Source organism: Sapajus apella, unplaced genomic scaffold (genome assembly GCF_009761245.1).
Source record: "Sapajus apella isolate SASKATOON/1434 unplaced genomic scaffold, GSC_monkey_1.0 scaffold37, whole genome shotgun sequence".
Taxonomy (NCBI): domain Eukaryota; kingdom Metazoa; phylum Chordata; class Mammalia; order Primates; family Cebidae; genus Sapajus; species Sapajus apella.
Window position 1 is genome coordinate 1818060 of NW_022436977.1, and position 21185 is coordinate 1839244.

Consider the following 21185-nt stretch of genomic DNA (forward strand, 5'->3'; position numbering starts at 1 on the left):
AAAATCTATGCACTCTGTGCTTCAAATTAGAGAGGAAGTGCTCATTTCTTGACTTTTCTTTCTGGGAATTTCAACTAACCTAGTAGTTATAAACTTAAAATTATTTTTATGTACCACTAAATATTCAGAGTAGGGTTTGAGGAGATGTAATGGTCACTGAATTTTAAGCTACATATTCTTTTGAATTGCTTGAAATATTTCCATTGTGTTTATTTTGTAGGCACAAATTTTTATCAACTTTTATTATCTTCTCTGAAAAGTAAAAATAATTATTGTAATATTGGTCTTATTAGTATTTTTGTTTGTTTTTACATATTTGAGGAATAGCTGTTCTGTGTCACGTATTTGAGGAATAGTTAGCCTTAAGTACAGGTAATTCTTATGCTAATTTGGTTATTAGTAAGTGTTGAGAAAGGACGTTTTCTTTACTCTCTCTTCTATAAAGCTACCGTTTTGCCTGATTAATAGTTACAGATAGCTAGGTGTTGTGACGTGTGCCTGGAATCTTAGGGACTCGGGAGGCTGAGGCGCAAAGATTGCTTGGGCCTGGGAGTCTGAGACTACAGTGAGCCATGATCATGCCACTGCATTCACTCCAACCTGGCTAACAGAGTGAGATCTTGGATCAAAAATTTAAAGAAAAATTACAGAAAAACATTATTTTTATTTATTTATTTATTTATTTATTTTTGAGATGGAATCTCTCTCTGTTGCCCAGGCTGGAGTGCAGTGGCATGATCTCGGCTCACTGCAGCCTCCGCCTCCCAGGTAGCTAGGACTACATGTGCGTGCCACCATGCCTGGCTAATTTTTCTGTGTGGTTTTAGATGAAATGAGTTTTCACTATGTTGGCTAGGCCAGTCTTGAACTTCTGACCTCAGCTGATCTGCCCACCTTGGCCTCCCAAAGTGCTATGATTACAGGCATGAGCCACTATGCCTGGCTAAAAGACATTAATTTTATGATCATATGTAGTATATAAATGACGGATCCTGCCTTCAGAGTCTTATTCATTAGTAGGCTATTACGAAATTTGGAACTGCTTGGAGTACATATTAGAATTAGGTAGTATTTATTTTTTTCTTTTTAATAACTAAGTAACAACTAGTTAACATTTTTTCCTTCTTTAGGAGGAAAAGGATTAGTAGATATTCAGCCTCACTGGGTATCTGCCCTGGCTTGGCCAGAAGAGGGTCCGGCTGCAGCCTGGTCAGGAGAGTCTCCAGAATTGTTGTTGGTGGGACGGATGGATGGATCTCTAGGACTGATTGAAGTTGTTGATGTGTCCACCATGCACCGTCGAGAATTGGAGCATTGCTATCGAAAGGATGGTAAATGACGCACTTATGTCTAGACTAAGTTTTTTGGCACTTGCTTTTAGACTTAGCTTTTTGGCACTTGCTTTTAAAAATGCCAAGTGAATATTATCTTGGCTCTGTTTTTAAAATTTTCCAGTTGTGGTTTAATTTTAATTAGTTACTCAATTGGAAGGTATTTATCTCCCAGCCCCCATTACATATCTCTGCCAAAATGATATTTAATAGTATTATAACATATTAGTCATTCATCTTTTGTGTGGCTGAATATTTATAGCAGATTCCAAGTCTCCTTTGAAAGTTAGAGGTCATAATCATTGGTAAAGGTGAAATTGTTTGTTTTCTTAATTTTTATTTTCAAACTTACAGTAAACAAGTCACTTAAATTGTCAGAAGAACAGCAATTTTACACAAGGAAAAGCACACACAGCAAGGCAAAATACAACAGCACTCGGGTCTATAGTTGCAGTGGTGCTAGTGCCGGAGGGAACATCAAGGGAGGTTCCAGTGCCCACCAGGGAGCCCAGGTCCACAGAGGGCCCCCAGGCTGGAGGGAGGCTGCCCACACTCCCAGCCCATCACCTGCCTCAAAGCACTCCCTTCAGGTATCTGAAGAGGGAAAGCCCATTTCTTCACAGGAAGCCCAAGTCTTCCTGTGAAGCACTGAAAGCACAGCCAGCATCTCCAAAGTGCAGGCTATTTTAAATACACTGGTGTGAATGGGTTTTTTTCTGGGGGGTGGGGGGTCACCCTGGGGGTCCCTTAGGGGTCAGATCTACTTTGTCACAATTTACACCTACATGGGGTGATTACTAGGCAATGGGAGAACAGGTTTCCTGAATTTCATAGCCAGATCAGAAGCTAAAAGGAGAGATTCCTGAATCCAACTTGCAAATATTTTGTTCTGACAAAGTAAATTCACAAGAGCACATCAAACACAAGACCTAATGCAGGTGGCAGTGCCCAGAGTCTCACTCTGTCACCCAGGCTGGAGTGCAGTGGCCCGATCTCGGCTCACTGCAACCTCCGCCTCCCAGGTTCAAGCAATTTTTCCGCCTCAGCCTGCTGAGTAGCTGGGACTACAGGTGCATGCCACCACGCCCAGCTCATTTTTTTTTTTTTTTTCTGCATTTTTAGTAGAGACGGTTTCACCATGTTGGCCAGGCTGGTCTTGAACTCCAGACTCCTAATCTGCCCTCCTTGGCCTCCCAAAGTGCTGGGATTACAGGTGTGAGCCACTGTGCCTGGCCGAAATGAAATTGTTTTTTTAAAAAATGAGTAAAATTAAAGTAATGGAGGAAGGGGGAAAGGGGGAATTCCTGGTCTGACAAGAGATAGTAAGAAATCTGCTTTCTTCTTACTGTGCTCCTTTGAACATGAATGCATCTCATTAGATTGTTGTTTGTTGTCTGGGGCAGGTGGAGTAATGCAAAGGTCATAGTGCCTGCTTACATGGTATTCCATTAACTGAAGAGGTTTGTTTTGTTTGTTTAAAAATAGATAAAACCTTCATAGGGTTCAAAAATTTAAGTTTTAAAAAGTATACAGTGGGGCCGGGTGCAGTGGCTCACGCCTGTAATCCCAGCACTTTGGGAGGATCACAAGGTCAAGAGATCGAGACCATCCTGGTCAACATGGTGAAACCCCGTCTCTACTAAAAATACAAAAAATTAGCTGGGCATGGTGGCGCGTGCCTGTAATCCCAGCTACTTAGGAGGCTGAGGCAGGAGAATTGCCTGAACCCAGGAGGCGGAGGTTGCGGTGAGCCGAGATCGCGCCATTGCACTCCAGCCTGGGTAACAAGAGCAAAACTCCATCTCAGAAACAAACAAACAAAAAAAAAGTATACAGTGAAGTCGTTCTCCCATCTACTCAGTTCCCACACTCCCAGTCTACCCTCACAGATAAATACTGTTTTTACTTCTTTTGTAGCTTTTCAGTGTTACATATACTTAAAGAAGCAAGTAAGAATAGATTATTAGAACAGAACATTTTGATAGAATATGGAAACATCGGCCGGGCGCGGTGGCTCAAGCCTGTAATCCCAGCACTTTGGGAGGCCGAGGCGGGTGGATCACGAGGTCAAGAGATCGAGACCATCCTGGTCAGCACAGTGAAACCCCGTCTCTACTAAAAATGCAAAAAATTAGCTGGGCATGGTGGCGCGTGCCTGTAATCCCAGCTACTCAGGAGGCTGAGGCAGGAGAATTGCCTGAACCCAGGAGGCGGAGGTTGCGGTGAGCCGAGATCGCGCCATTGCACTCCAGCCTGGGTAACAAGAGCGAAACTCCGTCCCAAAAACAAAAACAAACAAACAAAAAAAGAATATGGAAACATACTAAGTAGGGGATATTAAATTAGCAGAAAAAGAGACATAATTTTCTTTCCATGACTTGTGTTATTTCACTTCTCAGTTTCATGGTAGATTCTGATCCAAAAGGCAAGAACCTACAGTGACTTAAAATCACCAAAGGAATTTAATTTTTACCTTTATTTCTCAACAGCCACTTGAAAAAGAATGAAAGATTATAAATGAGGTAGTCCTTGTCACAGATAAGTGATATTTTTAAAAAGTATGTTAGTTACATGGAATCCCCAGTGTATACCTGCATTTTGTCTAAATGCATTGAAGAGCTGTTTGGAAACTTGCAATGGTTGCATTATCATATATTTGTTTAAAAGTCTCTGTCTTTTAAGTCAGGCAATGACAATTCTCCTTTTCTTTTTCTTTTGTTTTTATCATATTAGTGTCTGTTACTTGCATTGCATGGTTCAGTGAAGACAGACCATTTGCAGTGGGATATTTTGATGGAAAATTGTTACTGGGAACAAAGGAACCACTTGAAAAAGGAGGCATTGTTCTAATTGATGCACATAAGGTAAATTTATCTTTTAAAAAATAATTTTATGGGATACAAGTATAATTTTATTACATGCATAGATTACACAGTGGTGAAGTCAGAGATTTTAGGATATCCATCACCCAAATGACATCCATTGTACCCATCAAGTAATCCCTCATCATCCACCCTCCTCCCAGCCCTCACCCTTCCAAGTCGGCCTTGTCTGTCATTCCACACTGTAGGTCCGTGTGTACACATCATTTAACTCCGACTTGTAAGTGAGAAAATGTAGTATTTGCCTTTCTGTGTCTGACTTATTTCACTTAGGATAATGGGCTCCAGTTCCAACCATGTTGCTGTAAAATACATGTGGCCGAATAGTATTCCATTGTTTATATATACCACATTTTCATTATGCAGTCATCCATTGGTGGACACTTAGGTTGATTCTGTATCTTTATTGTTAATGGTGCTGTGATAAAATATGAATGCAGGTATCTTTTTGAGAAAATGATTAATATTTTCTTTTGGGTAGATAGTAGTGGGATTGCTGAATCAAATGGTAGTTCTATTTTTTGTTTGTTGAGACCTCTCCATACTGTTTTTGATAGAGTTTATACTAATTTACATTGCCACCAACAGTGTTTCAGAGTTCCCTTTTCACTACTTTCTTGCCAACAACTGTTGTTTTTTGTTTTTTTTAATATTATAACCATCCTGACTGGGGGTGAGATGATATCTCATTTTGTGTTTTTTTTTTAAATTATTTTTTAAATTTTTATTTTTTTGAGACAGAGTCTAGCTTTGTCGCCCAGGTTGGAGTGCAGTGGTGTAATCTTGGCTCACTGTAATTTCTGCCTCCCAGGTTCAAGCAATTCTCCTGCCTCATCTTCCTGAGTAGCTGGGATTACAGGCACCCACCACCATACCCAGCTAATTTTTATATTTTTGTAGAGACAGAGTTTCACCATGTTGGTCAGGCTGGTCTCAAACTCCTGACCGCAAGTGATCCATCCACCTTGGCCTCCCAAAGTGCTGGGATTACAGGCGTGAGCTACCACACGTGGCTCATTGTGGTTTGAATTTGCTTTTCTCTGATGATTAGTGATGTTGAGCATTTTTTCATATGCCTATTGACTATTTATATATTTTCTGGTAAAAGAATCCTTACCAGATATTTACTTTTTCTTGTTCTTTTTTTTTTTTTTTTTTTTTTTTAACAACTCTACTATTGCATAATGCTAGTTTCTTTTAAAATTTTTTTACATCAGTCACTTATGACTTAATGTTCTATTGTTGCACAAAGTCTTTGGACCATGGATATACATGGATGAGTCTATGCAAAAATAAATAATCAAGCCATGAAAGAGTAAAGCCAAAACCATGAAGTGTGAACACCTTGGGAATACCTCTTGTTCAAATGCCTCCTAGTAATGTCAGAAATTCCATTCATGAATAATGATTTCTTTACCTTAAACAGAGGTTGCCAATTCAGATATTTACAGGACAATCTAGGCAAGTAAGATAAATGCATGAAACCAGGAGTTGAAAGGTATGGAGGAGGATTGAAAAACAAAAATAAAATCAGAAGAGCACAATGACCGCAACCATATAAACATAAAACGTAGCCCAGATTCTCATAAGTGATTGCTATTTTGGATGTGAGGGATGCATTTTTTTTAAGTCTCCTCTTTTTTATACTGGAATGATTACCAGTCAATAAGGTTAACTCTTAATAAATACAAATGCTAATGAGAGATAACATACCCTTTTGAGTCAGTATTTCTTAATTCATTAATTCTACTAACATTTGTTGAGCTTTGACTGCAGCAAATATATATAACACAAACTATATTAAAGAGTAAGTTGGTCTGGTGATTGGGAATGATATGGCAGTATCTGATTTGCATGTAATATTGATTTCAAAATAATTGAGTTATAAAATGTAGGTTATGTATTATTGAACTTAAAGTATTTGTGAAGGAAACATTACTCTGATTTTTTTTCTCTTTGTACCATTTTAAGGATACTCTTATTAGCATGAAGTGGGACCCTACGGGTCATATTCTTATGACATGTGCCAAAGAAGACAGTGTGAAACTCTGGGGCCCTGTTTCGGGATGCTGGCGCTGTCTGCATTCACTCTGCCATCCATCTATTGTAAATGGCATTGCTTGGTGCCGCCTTCCAGGGAAAGGATCCAAATTGCAGTTACTGATGGCTACGTATGTTGTCGTTTTGCATCTATGGGTCTTAGTTTTTATATTGATATAGACTCATTTGCATTAAGTGTGGCTTCTCAGTAGTCTTAAAGAGTTTATTGCCAGTTACTGTTCTTATAATGTGTAACGTTATAAGATTACCTCAAGAGAAAAGAAAGAGCAGTAATTGTCCAATGTGAAATTTGATATGTAATCTCCTTGTCTCTGGGTGTATTGGCCTCAGTTGCATTTCTTGTAAAAGATTACATGTATTACAGATAAGTTTAAAAAATATTGTAGTGGTTCTGTCAGATCTTAATTGATTGCAATTTGGAAATATTTTTACTTATACATATTGACAGTTTTTGGTTTTATGTGATCAATTTTTTTTAGTGGCTGTCAGAGTGGCTTAGTATGTGTTTGGCGCATTCCACAAGATACTACACAGACCAGTGTGACTAGTGCAGAAGGATGGTGGGACCAGGAATCAAATTGCCAGGTAACATTCTTGTGTTTTTGAAGACTTAATCTGAAACCATGGAAAGAATATGATATCAAAGTAATTCTCCCTTGGTTATTAAAAAGTCATTACCATATCCCAAAGGGCAAGATCCATTGGAAAATATAAATAATTGTCATACTTTGTATGGTCTCTGAATTAGCTTAATTTTTTTATAAATCAGAGATACCAAAATTGCTTGGTAAAGTGAGATATTCCATATATATTAAGTGGTGATTGTTACTGTGATAATGGGTATAATTCATACTACAGATAGATGAATTATAAGTTAAGTTGTTAATGACATAAAATAGAAACTCCGTGGGAGCACATCCATCCAGAGAATCTCCTACTGTTGCCAGAAGCCCTGCTATGAAGAATGATTCCTTTATCTTAAACAGAAGTTACAAATTAAGATATTTAGAGCCCTCTAGGCGAGTAACATAAATTCATGAAGCTGGGGGTTGGAAGGTTTGGAGAGGGTAAAAAATAAAAACAGAAAAAAAGAAGCTTACATGCTTTATACAAAGGCACACAACTGATTGTCAGTTTCCAGAATTAAGAGCCTATTTTTACCAGATTGTTTTATTTTTTCCAATAGATGCTAAGAATCCAGTGTTAAAGTAAAATCTCCTAACATCAAACATTGGCACCTGACTTAAAATTGTAGAACACTGAGTGGCCAGTCAGATCACATCTCGGAACTACCAGTTTGTAACTTCCGTTGCTCTTTTTTTGCTCATGATACCCATGGCAGAAATACTTTATATCATTTTTGGGTAATGTCATAACTTGAAGAAGGAACTTAAGGGTGGAGAGAAGATATGAAGAGAGATGGAAGGAGTAGCCAACTCACTAATAGAATATCACAGAATATCACAGAAGTGGAGGTGGGAGCACTACAAATAAGTCTGGCTTACTCTTTGTGCTGGAGGGTAGCCCTATAGACAGGCCTTACCTATGTCACTTCTATAGCCTGCAGAACAAATGTGTGACAGACAGAACCATCAGCCAACAAAAAGAGCAATCTATTTGAATAGAGTCAGCATGTGCACTTCACAAATGTTAGGGGATAAAAATGAAAATTACATGAAGTAGAAATTTAGAAATCAAAACACGGGTTAAAAAGTAGCCAGAATTTTCCTGTCTCTAAGAGATAATTAGAACTTTGAGATGTTATCATTTCTGCCAGTTTGAAGAGTAGAAAACTAGTTGAGAAATATATTTTTTTTAAAAGATGAAAGTCAGCTTCAACAAAGGAGAATCAGATTGATATTTTATTACTCAGTCAAGCTAACTATCCTTTATGAAAGAAATTATCTCTCCCCCTGTGCCAATTTTATTCTAAAATATAAAATTTCCAAGAGTGAATAATAAATTTTGAACTTATAATTTATCTTTATCTTAATGCATGTTAAAAATAATGAATTTCAGGATGGATATAGGAAATCATCAGGAGCCAAGTGTGTTTATCAGCTGCGGGGACACATCACTCCTGTTCGAACTGTTGCCTTTAGTTCTGATGGGTTGGCCCTGGTGTCTGGTGGACTAGGTGGGCTCATGAACATTTGGTCTTTAAGGGTAAGAGCATAGATTTTCTTTTTATGTTGAGGAATATTTTGACATTAACTTAAACACATGTGATAAAAATTAACCAATCCTAGAAACATTTTATCTAGTAATCTCTTGAATACTGAGGAAACTTCTTTCAGAATCTTCAGCCCTTAACGTTTTTCTTACTGATGATAAGTATTTTTAAAATCAGTTGGGTGTTAGAAAGTTGGGTAGTAGGTATGCGATTGGACATTGCTGAATTTAGCCAAAATGTAGAGTTTAGAATATGTTTTTGTCAATATGAAGTATAAGTTTAAATGTAAATTATACCTAAGGTTCAATGATCTGTATTGGTAAATATATCTCATTTTAGGACGGCTCTGTCTTACAAACTGTTGTGATAGGCTCTGGAGCTATTCAGACCACAGTATGGATTCCAGAAGTTGGAGTAGCTGCTTGCTCAAATAGATCAAAGGTAATATTGTAGTTATATCAAATGATGGGGTGTAAGCATCATAGTCTAACCACCTCACTTTATGGAGGAGAAACCTGACACCCAGAGGGATTATTACTGTCCAAAACAGTGCAACTATTTAGTAGCAGGAGGAGAATTAAAATCTTAAGTCTTCTGATTTATAGTCTGGTACTTTTTTCTACTATACCCCATACTTTGGTGACAGTGCCTAATTATTGAACAATTTCGTTTCTATTGGAAGGGATAAAGTGGATTTTGACTTTCTGCCATAATTTTTGACAGTAGCACTAAACTATCTCAAGGCCAGGTGCAGTGACTCATGCCTGTAATCCCAGCACTTTGGGAAGGCTGAGGTAGGCAGATTGTTTGCAGTCAGTAGTTCAAGACCAGCCTGGCCAATATGGCGAAACCCCATCTCTACTAAAAATACAAAAATCAACCATGCATGGTGGCACATGCTTATAGTCCCAGCTACTTGGGAGGCTGAGGTGGGAGGATCGCTTGAACCCAGGAGGCAGAGGTTGCAGTGAGCCAAGATTGTGCCATTCTACTCCAACCTGGGTGACAGACCAAGAGCCTGTCTCAAAGGAAAAAAAAACTATCTCAAACATTGTTTCCTTGGAAAGAAGAACCATTGCAAAGATGTTTAAGTGTACAAAATATATCTTGGCTTTCAAATTTAATAATCTAGTAAAAATGCTGGTCCCCTGCTGTGAAGTAATGCTATGATGTGACATTATCCCTACAGTAATATTTTTCACACCCTTAAAGATTAGAGCCAATATACTGATTTGATTTACATTTTATATGGTTAAATGATGTTAAAATAAGCTGTAAACCTTCATGAAAGGTCCTACTGAAAGTACAATGTAGAATCAGACCCTAGGCAGTAGTGGTCTGTGTAGAATAAGCCAGAGAACCAGAGTTAAAGCAGTGCTACCTCTTTTGCAGCTATTGTAGTCACGTCAGACATGACTTTTGAAATATACTAGATACCTTATTCTGCAAGTTCTGAAGAAATAGTTAATAATTGACATTATTTCCTTAAAAAGTAACCAGCTAATCAGAGGTAGTTCACAAATTTTATTTCTTATTATTTTTACGTAGACAAAATTTAGGATATGTTGAAGTTCCATAGACATTAAAAGTATAGCCTATTTGGATATTTTACATCCCAAAAGATGTTCCAATTACTAGAAGGAATTTCTCAGATTAAATGGTGATAGCATTATCTTTTATTTAAACAAATTTATCATGTGGCATGATTTATTTTCAACCAGGATGTTTTAGTTGTGAATTGTACAGCAGAATGGGCAGCTGCCAATCACGTTTTGGCAACCTGTAGGACAGCATTGAAGCAGCAGGGTGTTCTGGGATTGAACATGGCTCCCTGTATGAGAGCATTTCTGGAGCGGCTCCCCATGATGCTTCAGGAGCAGTATGCCTATGAAAAGGTAACTCATTACACTCACTCCTAGAGATCCACAGATAACTGGTGCTTTGGAATTTGGTTATAGCCTTGAACTTATCTGTTGAGAGCATGAGGTCTGAGGAAAATAAGTGGGGCTATTTGGGCAGAATCAAATGAAGGTAAGCCAGACCTGAAAGAGTTGTTTAGTAATCTTGAGTCTATCCTTGCTTTATTTTTACCAGAGTAAAATAAAGAAACAAATAAACACTAAGTTTATATTACTGTTTTTCAGATTATTTATTCATTCCAAAATTTCTTAAAATACTTATGCAGCAGAATATCATCTTCCCTTTTCTGACCCATATATCTGTTTTTATATGACTTGGCCATCCCAGAGTTGGGGGATAGGGATGTATGTGGGTATGAGAATGAACATCATTTCCACTTACCAGATAAATCTTTGTGGAAAATTTTAGTGGAAGAGCTATGTTGAACTAAGTAAGGTCATTAAATACTGGAATGAGAAATATAGCATTTAAACTTGTCCAGACAGTGATCCTAAAGTAGCCTGTCTTCCAACTCTCAGTAGTTACAGTGTAGTGCCCTCAGCAGAACTCTTTTTTTTCTTTTTTTTTTTTTTTTTTGTTATCAGCTGTTACCACACCCAGTTAATTTCACTGATTTATTTCCCCAGGTTTTCTTTTCTGAATCGCTTAGGCTCTTACAGTTGCTTTACCACAACTAGGGAATGCCATGGAAAAAGAAAGGATTTTCCTTTTATGGCTACCAGAATTCTCTTGGTAAAGGAGGAAAAGTGAGAAGAGCAGATCTCTGTGGTTTAATAGTTATCTGCTTTTTTTTCTAATCAAGGAAAACCATGATGAAAATGTACTATATGCAGTGTGATATCTTAGATTGGATCCTGGAGCAGAAAAGGAGTATTAGTGGGAAAACTGAGGAAAACCAAATAAAGTTTTTTGGTTTAGTTAGTATTGTATCAATGTTAGTTTGTTAGTTTTTTTTTTTTTTGAGACGGAGTCTCGCTCTTGTTACCCAGGCTGGAGTGAAATGGCGCAATCTCGGCTCACCGCAACCTCCGTCTCCTGGGTTCAGGCAATTCTCCTGCCTCAGCCTCCTGAGTAGCTGGGATTACAGGCACGTGCCACCATGCCCAGCTAATTTTTTGTATTTTTAGTAGAGACGGGGTTTCACCATGTTGACCAGGATGGTCTCGATCTCTTGACCTCGTGATCCACCCGCCTCGGCCTCCCAAAGTGCTGGGATTACAGGCGTGAGCCACCGCGCCCGGCCAGTTTGTTAGTTTTGATAAATGTGCCAGGATTGTATAAGATGTTAACATTAGATAAAGTTGGGTGAAGCATATACAGAAATTCTGTGCACTATCTGTACAACTCACTCTAAATCTAAAATTATTTCCTAGCAAAAAGCTTAAACAGTAAAAACTTTAAAAATGACTGTAGACTTTCAGAATACATTAGGTTAATTTAGAATATTTGGCACAAACTCTTCAACATAATGTCCTTGTATTTTCTTTTAGCCTCATGTAGTTTGTGGTGACCAACTTGTTCACAGTCCCTACATGCAATGCTTGGCTTCCCTTGCTGTGGGACTTCATCTGGATCAGCTATTGTGTAACCCTCCAGTGCCACCACACCACCAGAACTGTCTCCCTGACCCTGCATCCTGGAATCCAAATGAATGGGCCTGGTTAGAATGTTTCTCAACCACTATAAAAGCTGCTGAAGCCCTGACCAATGGAGCACAGTTTCCAGAATCTTTTACTGTTCCAGATCTAGAACCTGTTCCAGAGGATGAGCTTGTATTTCTAATGGTAAATGTACTGTGAGCTGCTGTTATTTGCAGCTGAGATTTTATCGTGGGTATTTGGCATGTAGCAGACCCCTAATAAGTCTTTGCTAGTATGAATGCCTACAAGGATACCCTTAAGAGAAACTGAAAATATTTTTCTTTCAGATAGTCATTTTAAATCTGATGACAGGCCTCTATAGTGACAGGAATTGATAATGTAACCACTACTGAACTCTTGTAAACCTGCCAGCTCTCAATGACATAGCCCCATATTTTCTCATTTTCTTTTGTCCATAGGTATTTTGTTAGTACGTTTCTTGTATATATTTTAGCATCTTTTCCTGGTCGTTTTGTGAGTTATGTGCCACATATAGATTCTAATTTATTTGGCATTTCAGTCATGTCTTTAATTAGCATCAAATAAAATAAAGAAGAGCATTCTAATTGTTATTTCATTCTGATTGTATTTGAGAGTGTCTACTCTAGAAACTGTGACATAGGTGAAATACTTGTGTAGACTACAGGCCAGCACATGATCTGACAACCTCTTTATATACTTAAGATTTTTATATACAAACATTTGGATAGATAAATATTAATACAATATGAAACAGACAAATCTAAATTGAGTACAACTATGTAACTATAGTCTTGCATCACTTAATAGCGGGGATATGTTCTGAGAAATGCATTGTTAGTCAGTCTTGACTGAAAATATCGTCGAGTGTATAGTACTTTCACAAACCTAGATGATATAACCTACTTTACAGCAAGACTGTATGGTATAGTCTGTTACCCCTGGGCTACAACCTGTGCAGAATGTTACTGTATTCAATGCTCTAGGTAGTTGTAACACAATGGTATTTGTGTATCTGAACATCAAAGGAATAATAAAAATAATGTTTTATAATCTTATGGGACCATCTTCATACATGCAGTTTGTTGTTGACTGAAATGTCATGTAGCACATAAAGTATAGAATATTTTAATCAGGAAATATCCTTCTAAACCCATTTGGCCCAATTCTATAAAACTGTAGATGAGAAAGCTGAAGCCTAGAAAGATGAAGTGATTTGCCCACAGCTACACAAAGAGTTTATAGGGGTGCATGGTCCTGCACATGACCTTGTATCTGTGGGTGTTCAGAAGACACATAGTTAGCTTTGAATCACCAATGCCGTACTGATAGTGAAAGTGTTTATAATAAAAGGAAATAGTGACAATGCATAAAACCAAGTTTGACATAATTATAAAACCAGTCTTAATTTCTCATAACATTACCGTGTTGTTTTTTGGAAATAAGACTTAATGATTAGATGAAAACTTTGTGATTAAATAAGAACAAATGAATCTTGACTAAGCAGAATTGATCACTATGTATCCCCTGTTTTGCAGGATAACAGTAAATGGATTAATGGCATGGATGAACAAATTATGTCTTGGGCAACTTCCAGACCTGAGGTCAGTAAAGGTGAAGATAACTGTATGATGGTTCTCAGTAAATGTTTTGATTCTAAATGCTTGTATGTTTGTGCCCTGGTGTCTCCCATACAGGCTGGCACACACTTGGTACTTAGTACCTGTTTATTTGAATGAATGGATGACTCTAATTTTGAGATGATTGTGGTTTTCTAGGACTGGCACCTGGGAGGTAAATGTGATGTCTACTTATGGGGTGCTGGCAGGCATGGACAGCTGGCAGAAGCTGGAAGAAATGTAATGGTACCTGCAGCAGCTCCCTCATTCTCACAGGCCCAACAGGTAACTAATAGGGTAAAAAGAAAAGATTCCTGTAAAAACCTGTGAGAAAAGAAAAATAAAATTAAAAAAATTAAAACAACAAATAAAACAAAAATGAAATAAAATTTAAAAATAGAAAAGAAACATGAGAACTGGAAATTCTAGTTCTTTTGCTTGTCTTACTGTGAGATAAAGCTTGTCCATTTCGTAATCTATTGTGAGGAATGATTAAAGAAAGTCATGATGTATAGCTTCCAAATAAAAACTTGCTATGGTTTTTATCAGACTTAAGAAGTTAACAAATTTCTAAATTTTTCTTTCAAGTTTAAGGAACTAACATGATGTAGGCCTGCCCGGTATGTATTCATAGAAGTTTAGATATTCCTAATTAGTGATTTTCTCTTTGGTGCTTTAAACTTCCCAGGATCTTTAGCCAGATTTTGTCGACCACTCCCCTTTTCTGATAATCCTGGTATGATATAGTGCCAAACCCTTCTTGAGGCCACTGCTTTCTCTTTTGTTCTTCTCTACCTCAGCTCATCCCAGAATGCATGACTTGTTCTTATGTACGTTCCCTCCAGTTTCTGCTTCTTTCTAGCCCAGTCTTTAGTATTTCCCCATCACCCCTTCCTTTTTCTTTCATCCATTTTTTTCTAAACTATTTCAAATAGTTAGATGAATCTCATCCATCTCTTGGTTAAATAAGTAGTTTATAGTCATCAAGGAGTTAAGGAACTGCATAGTTATATCAACTCTCCCCTTTTAGTAAAAGGATAAAAGAATTGATAAAGGCATCTGTGTATATGTGGAATTATTTCAAGTGTTTTCATGTTAAAGTTATATAATAAATAATAAAATGTTTAATTCTGTGTTTTTCTACTAGGTCATTTGTGGTCAGAATTGTACCTTTGTCATCCAGGCCAATGGCACAGTGTTGGCTTGTGGGGAAGGAAGTTATGGCAGATTAGGACAAGGAAATTCAGATGACCTTCATGTGCTGACAGTTATTTCAGCCTTACAAGGTAACATTGTCCTTAATTAAAAGCTGGTTAGAACCTATGGCCTAACTGTGGGTTTGGTCATGCAAACTTTTGCCCTTCTCAATCCTTTTCTAGATAAAATCATATTGGGATTTCACGTATATTGAAATCCTTGTTTAGGCATGTGTACAGACTTAATTTCCATATTTTAAGCTATATGGCAAGTTATTTAACATAGGAATGCTAGAATTCAATAAAATATAAATAACGCTTTTTGAGGCCCGCTAAAGATTGTAAACAAATGCTTGAAAATTGCAAAAGTGTAGGTAGACAGATGTTAATAGCAGTAGCAATCATGCATGTGTTTTACTAAAATTAAAAATCAGTTTGTATGGAAATCTGCAAATGTGCTGAAGACTTTAAATGACATCTTTGTCAGAGTTGTGTGTGACTTGGAGAGAGAACACTTTGGAGAAACCACCACACAAGCCTCCCCCTTGCTCATTAACTGAACTCATAGTGACCCTGAAGCCTACAAAGAGAACATAGATGTAAAAGCATGCAAGTAACTATGAGTTCAAAACAAGTTCCTAGAAGCTCAAGTTCTTTTCCTTGTGATCTGAGTGTGAAGAGCACAGTAGTAGAAATGAGAATGTGTGCTGGGTTCCTATCTCTTCTGCTGGTCCTTGGCTCTGGGACATTGTACAAACTATAAGACTGCTTTGTGACTCAGTTTTCCCAATTGTAAAAATGGGGTGTTAGTATCTGTTTCATAGGCTCTTTGTGCAAGTAGAAAATAACATAATCCATGTAAAGCATTTGTAGGAGTGGCTAGAGCATAGCCAGTCATTAATGACTATAATTATTGCTGTCTTTCTCCTTTTCCTTGTCAACATCATTCTTTTAGGTGATTGCTCCCATTTTGCTAGGTTATGGCTACAAATTCAATTTAAAACTAAAGAAATAGGACTGGGCACTGTGGCTCACACCTGTAATCCTAGCACTTTGGGAATCCAAGGTGGGTGGATCACTTGAGGTCAGGAGTTTAAGACCAGCCTGGCCAACATGGTGAAACCCTATCTCTGCTAACACTACAAAAATTAGCTGGGTGTGGTGGTGCGTGCCTGTTCATCCCCGATACTCAGGAGTTTGAGGCAAGAGAATCGCTTGAACCTGGAAGGCAGAGGTTGCAGTGAGCCAAAATTGCACCGCTACAATCAGCCTGGGTGACAGAGCGAGACTCCATTTCAAAAAAAAAAAAAAGAAAAAAAACTAATGAAATTATTCTTATTTTCATAGTACCATTTTGGTGGTTTTTGATTGAGGGCATTCAGTAGCAGCTGCAAGTATAGAGGAGCATTTTAATATCCAGTGACTCCTGTTGTGTTTCTGTTCTGTTCCAGGCTTTGTGGTGACCCAGCTGGTGACTTCCTGTGGTTCTGATGGGCACTCTATGGCCCTAACTGAAAGTGGTGAGGTTTTTAGCTGGGGAGACGGTGACTATGGTAAACTCGGCCATGGGAACAGCGACAGGCAGCGGCGGCCCAGACAGATCGAAGCTTTACAAGGAGAAGAAGTGGTGCAGGTCAGGCAGGAAATGGATGAGTTTGCCTTTCAACATAAATACACTAGTTGTTGAACAGGTTTCTTAAAGTTAGGTAACAGAAAATATGGTAAAAATATCTTACACAATCATTATAAGAGATCCATTTGTTTTGGATGTTCAGATTCATTCTTGAGCTTGTCAGAAGTTTGAATAGGCTTTGGTGTTAAAATGGTCTTTTTCTCGAATCGGCTGGTTGACACAGACTAGGGTGCTGCAGGCCCTTAGAAAGAATATTGTGAGGTTTAGCTTCTGCCACACAGTTCTTAATACACAGATAAACGGAAAACTTTGCTTTTAACCCATCATTTTTGTTACTAAAGCTAAGTTCATAAGCATTTTCTGGAAAAGAGTGTTCTAAAATAATATTGTAAAATTGCATAGCACCTAACGGTTTATAAACAGTGTCCCTATTTATTATCTCATTTAGTCTAGATCATCTGAACATAGCTGAAGAGTAGCAGTAGTTAAGGTATGCCGTTCAGCTTGGGCTTCCTGAGGCTGAGACAGGTCAGACTTGGGAGAGCAGGAGAGCAACTCGGACCTATCTGTGTACTGGTTGACCGGATGCAGTGGCTTATGCCTGTAATCCTAACACTTTGGGAGACTGGGGCAAGAGGATTGCTTGAGGCCAGGAGTTTGAGACCAGCCTAGACAACATAGCAAGACCCTGCCTCTACAAAAAATGAAAATAGAAATAAATAGCTAGGTGTGGTAGCACATGCCTGTAGTTCAGCTACTTGGGAGGCTGAGGTAGGAGGATTGCTTGAGCCCAGGAGTTCAGGGCTACAGTGCACTGTGATCATACCACTGTACCTCAGCCTGGATGACAGGGCAAGATGCTGTCTCTTTAAAACTGAAAAAATAGGGGTCGGACCAGGTGGCTCACACCTGTAATCCCAGCACTTTGGGAGGCCGAGGCGGGCAGATCACAAGGTCAGGAGTTCGAGACTAAAAATACAAAAATTAGCCGGGCATGGTGGCAGGTGCCTGTAATCCTAGCTACTTAGGGGGCTGAGTCAGGAGAATCACTGGAACCCTGGAGGCGGAGGTTGCAGTGAGCCAAGACTGCACCATTGCACGCCAGCCTGGGTGACAGCGAGGAAAAAAAAATTAAAAATAAAAATAAATAAATAAATTTTTTTAAAAAAAATCATTGATCTTGAAGAGCCAGTTTTCAGTGCAGTTTATATAAAATTTATTGCTTAATACCAAAAGTGGCAGATACACTTTTTTCTTAGTTTTTCTTATTAAAAGTTTTTTTTCTCCTTGGTTCTGTCTTAGATGTCTTGTGGCTTCAAGCACTCGGCAGTGGTAACTTCAGATGGCAAACTGTTTACCTTTGGGAATGGTGACTATGGTCGTCTGGGTCTTGGAAATACCTCTAACAAAAAGCTTCCAGAGAGAGTAACTGCACTCGAGGGATATCAGATTGGACAGGCATGGAATAAACCAATAAGATTTTCTAGCTGATCATTGTTTTTCATTTCTTCTGTGTTCACTTAGACACTCTCCTTTCAGGAACATCAGGATCACCAGTTGTACCTAACCTCATGTACATTTTGTTATGGTGTAATTGATCATTTTAATTGTTTGCCAATGTGAAATTCATATTTTAAGTCAGTTCAAATTTGTTTATATGAGAAACCAAATGTAACCCTTATTTCAGGATGTGAATATTTTAAAACCCCCCTCTATAACATACTAATACGACTTGCTGTAAAACCCTTAAAAAGGGCCGGGCACCACTTTGGGAGGCCAAGGCGAGCGGATCACCTGAGGTCAGGAGTTTCAGACCAGCCTGACCAACATGGCGAAACTCCATCTCTACTAAAAATACAAAAATTAGCCAGGCGTGGTGGTGGGCGCCTATAATCCCAACTGCTGGGGAAGCTGAGGCAGGAGAATTGCTTGAACCTGGGAGGCAAAGGTTACAGTGAGCCAAGATTGTTCTGTTGCACTCCAGCCTGGGCAACAGAGCAAGACTCCGTCTCAAAAAAGAAAAGAAAAATCCTTAAAAAATACAGATACTTGTGGCTCCTGTCTGGTAGCCTTGAGTTGGTTGGCTGAATTGCAACATCACTGGTGGCTACTGCTCCTAAGCAGTAATTACCTCTGTCTTGTATACATCAAGAGTGTCCCTTAACAAGTAAATGTTTTTGACTTTTTCTGTATCATTCTTTACATACTTTTTGATATGAATGAGTATTTTTTGAGTTATGTATACTTTTCCCCTATCTTTCGTACTGTCTGATTATGGTTTAGCCACAGACATTTGAAGGATTTCACCTTAAAGAAAAAAGTTACATGTGGACATTAGGAATACTTCCTGTTGACTTATTTTGGTTACCATTCGTAGTATGCTCTACACCAATGTAGATATTTGGAAACATAGCCAAGTTTTCCACTGAAGTAGAGAAAAAGAGTCCCAGAAACTGGGAGAGAGGGCAAAGGGAAGGGCATGTGTTTTAGGTCTCGTGATTTGCCTTACCAGTTGCTGTTATTTCTTCAGGTGGCCTGTGGATTAAACCACACTTTGGCAGTGTCGGCAGATGGCTCCGTGGTGTGGGCTTTCGGAGATGGAGACTATGGAAAACTAGGGTTAGGAAATTCCACTGCGAAATCTTCACCTCAGGTCAGTATTGCCTTGAATCCGGGTTTTCAGACAACATAAAGAGTTGTCATCTATGTCACTAGTTATTTTTAGTTGGAAATAATTTACGTTTAGTATTTTTGGTAATTCATAATGAAGTTTAGAAGCCTCTGTTGTGCATTCTTGAATGCCCACATGCTAGCTCTTGATTTTAAGTAAGCTGTTAATAGCTTCTGCAAAGATAAGCTTCTGTCTCCCTAAATGAGTGGCACACTGTAGGACCTCTGATGTAGAGAAGAAATAGAAGCATATCTGCAGGGTGTCATGGAAGGAACTATGAGTAATCCTTTGTAACTCTCTGCATGCAGCTGCCATGTCTGCTTATTATTACCACTGAATTACAGAGGTACATACTTCCTTTTAAACAACAATACAAAGGAAATATGAGTCCATAAAGAAAGAAATTAGAAGCTGTTATTCACACTATAGAATATTTCTTGGCTCCACAGAAGACTTCCTATGTGATTCTTTTATGTGGGTTTTCCTGACACATTTCACCATCAGTGTGATTTACAAGCCTTCAGTTTATATTCGGATTCACCACCATTTATAGTCTGTGACATCCCAATAAGTAGACTAGTGAATATTCAGCTAGGGATGCAGAGAGGCAGGAAAGCCCTCTCTGGGGTAACATATAAAGCAGTTATTGTCACATGTGAAAGCTTCAAAGTTTAACTAACTTGTTCTTCTAGTGTTCCTTAAACGGTCGTGGAATTCCCTGTGGTCTCTGTTACCCAGAGGAACGTTTCTGCTTCACATAGGGCCCTGGGGATTTTAGTCAAACTGCCCCTGTCCCTGCCCACTCCCTCCTCCAAATTCAGTTAGTTTGCAGAGGAGTAGGAGAAAATAACATTTCAGGTTTGGATTTGGGTTGAACAGGTAGGTGACAATTAGTATTTTTGTTGGAAGATAGTTATTGATACATGCCATTAGGCAAATTCAAGAGTCATTTTTTTCTTCTTCTTAAAGTTGTGTGCCTTATAATTTTATTTTGCAGAAAGTTGATGTCCTTTGTGGAATTGGAATAAAAAAGGTTGCTTGTGGAACTCAGTTTTCTGTTGCTTTGACCAAAGATGGTCATGTATATACATTTGGTCAAGGTAAGACGTTTTTCAGCTTATTTGTTTGGCTACACATGCATTATAAACATTTGCCTTCCAGTGTCATAGAATGTGCTCTAAATTGAGTCCATTTTTTTTTTTTTAAGGTGGTGAGTAGCCACTATTACCGTCATTCACTAGATAATTTTACACTCTGCTTTCATGAACTTCGTTGTTAAGACAAACTCCTCTCCCCATTAAGACTCCTTATGCCAGATCCTGTACTCTTGCTAGAAGATTCCCTGCCAAGGGCCATCCTTTCTTCTTTTCTACTTTCCCTGACATGCTGCCACAAATACTGCCTTGACCACCAGAGCTCCTCTGTCCTGCCTCATTCTCCATCCCTTCTAGGGGTTGTGGCTGCAGATCTTAGGAACTGAAGGAATTCATAGGCACTCTGGGTTCAAATCTTGAGTAGATTCATAACCCAGGCATTCACAGTGGGACTTCTTGGCAATAAATTCACTTATGTGGAGATTCTTGGCAAGGGTAGTTGCTGAGGGTTATGTGAGACAGGTGTAAGGAAGAGGAAGTAAACCATGACTGAAGTTTCTAGGGATAAGGAGGGGTAAGGAGCTTAGTTTTAGTTATGTTGAATGGACCCATTTGCCCTAGATAAATGTGTGGAAATGTCCACTAGGCTATTGAGAATTTAGATCTGGAACTCCAAAAGGATTGGTTATAGAAATGGAGGTTTAGGACATTATCTACATAATGGTAGGAGTTAAATCCTTATTTGTACCATTGAAAAAACCCACAGAGAGAGAGAGAGTACAGAATTAAGAATAGAAGAGAATAGAGCTCTGGGGAATGTGATGTCAAGGGCAGGTGAGCACAGGAAGAAGACTTGAGAGGGCCAGGCACAGTGGCTCATGCCTTTAATCCCAGCACGTTGGAAGGCCGAGGCAGGCAGATAACCTAAGGTCAGGAGTTCTAGAGCAGCCTGACCAACATGGTGAAACCCCGTCTCTACTAAAAAT

The 21185-nt window shown here is 38.6% G+C and overlaps 1 protein-coding gene and 1 long non-coding RNA gene across 13 annotated transcripts in view; one reads left to right on the plus strand and one right to left on the minus strand.

Annotated features, from left to right (window-relative positions):
* The window catches only part of HERC1 (HECT and RLD domain containing E3 ubiquitin protein ligase family member 1), a 234247-nt gene that overhangs the window by 194564 nt on the left and 18498 nt on the right, over positions 1–21185 (plus strand). For all 12 annotated transcript variants that reach the window (XM_032297748.1, XM_032297756.1, XM_032297752.1 and 9 more), the window contains 15 exons: positions 1131–1331; positions 4065–4195; positions 6185–6384; positions 6754–6859; positions 8294–8440; positions 8787–8888; positions 10169–10342; positions 11858–12151; positions 13525–13590; positions 13765–13890; positions 14753–14891; positions 16253–16434; positions 17737–17892; positions 18965–19087; positions 20103–20205. In XM_032297748.1, coding sequence (XP_032153639.1) covers positions 1131–1331; positions 4065–4195; positions 6185–6384; positions 6754–6859; positions 8294–8440; positions 8787–8888; positions 10169–10342; positions 11858–12151; positions 13525–13590; positions 13765–13890; positions 14753–14891; positions 16253–16434; positions 17737–17892; positions 18965–19087; positions 20103–20205 — 2250 coding nt within the window. The remainder of the gene's footprint in view (positions 1–1130; positions 1332–4064; positions 4196–6184; positions 6385–6753; positions 6860–8293; positions 8441–8786; positions 8889–10168; positions 10343–11857; positions 12152–13524; positions 13591–13764; positions 13891–14752; positions 14892–16252; positions 16435–17736; positions 17893–18964; positions 19088–20102; positions 20206–21185) is intronic.
* Positions 2057–17131, minus strand: LOC116564529. Its single transcript, XR_004274942.1, has 3 exons — positions 17122–17131; positions 10382–10386; positions 2057–2286 (listed from the first exon to the last, which is right to left on the minus strand). It is a non-coding gene; the product is annotated as an uncharacterized LOC116564529 (long non-coding RNA).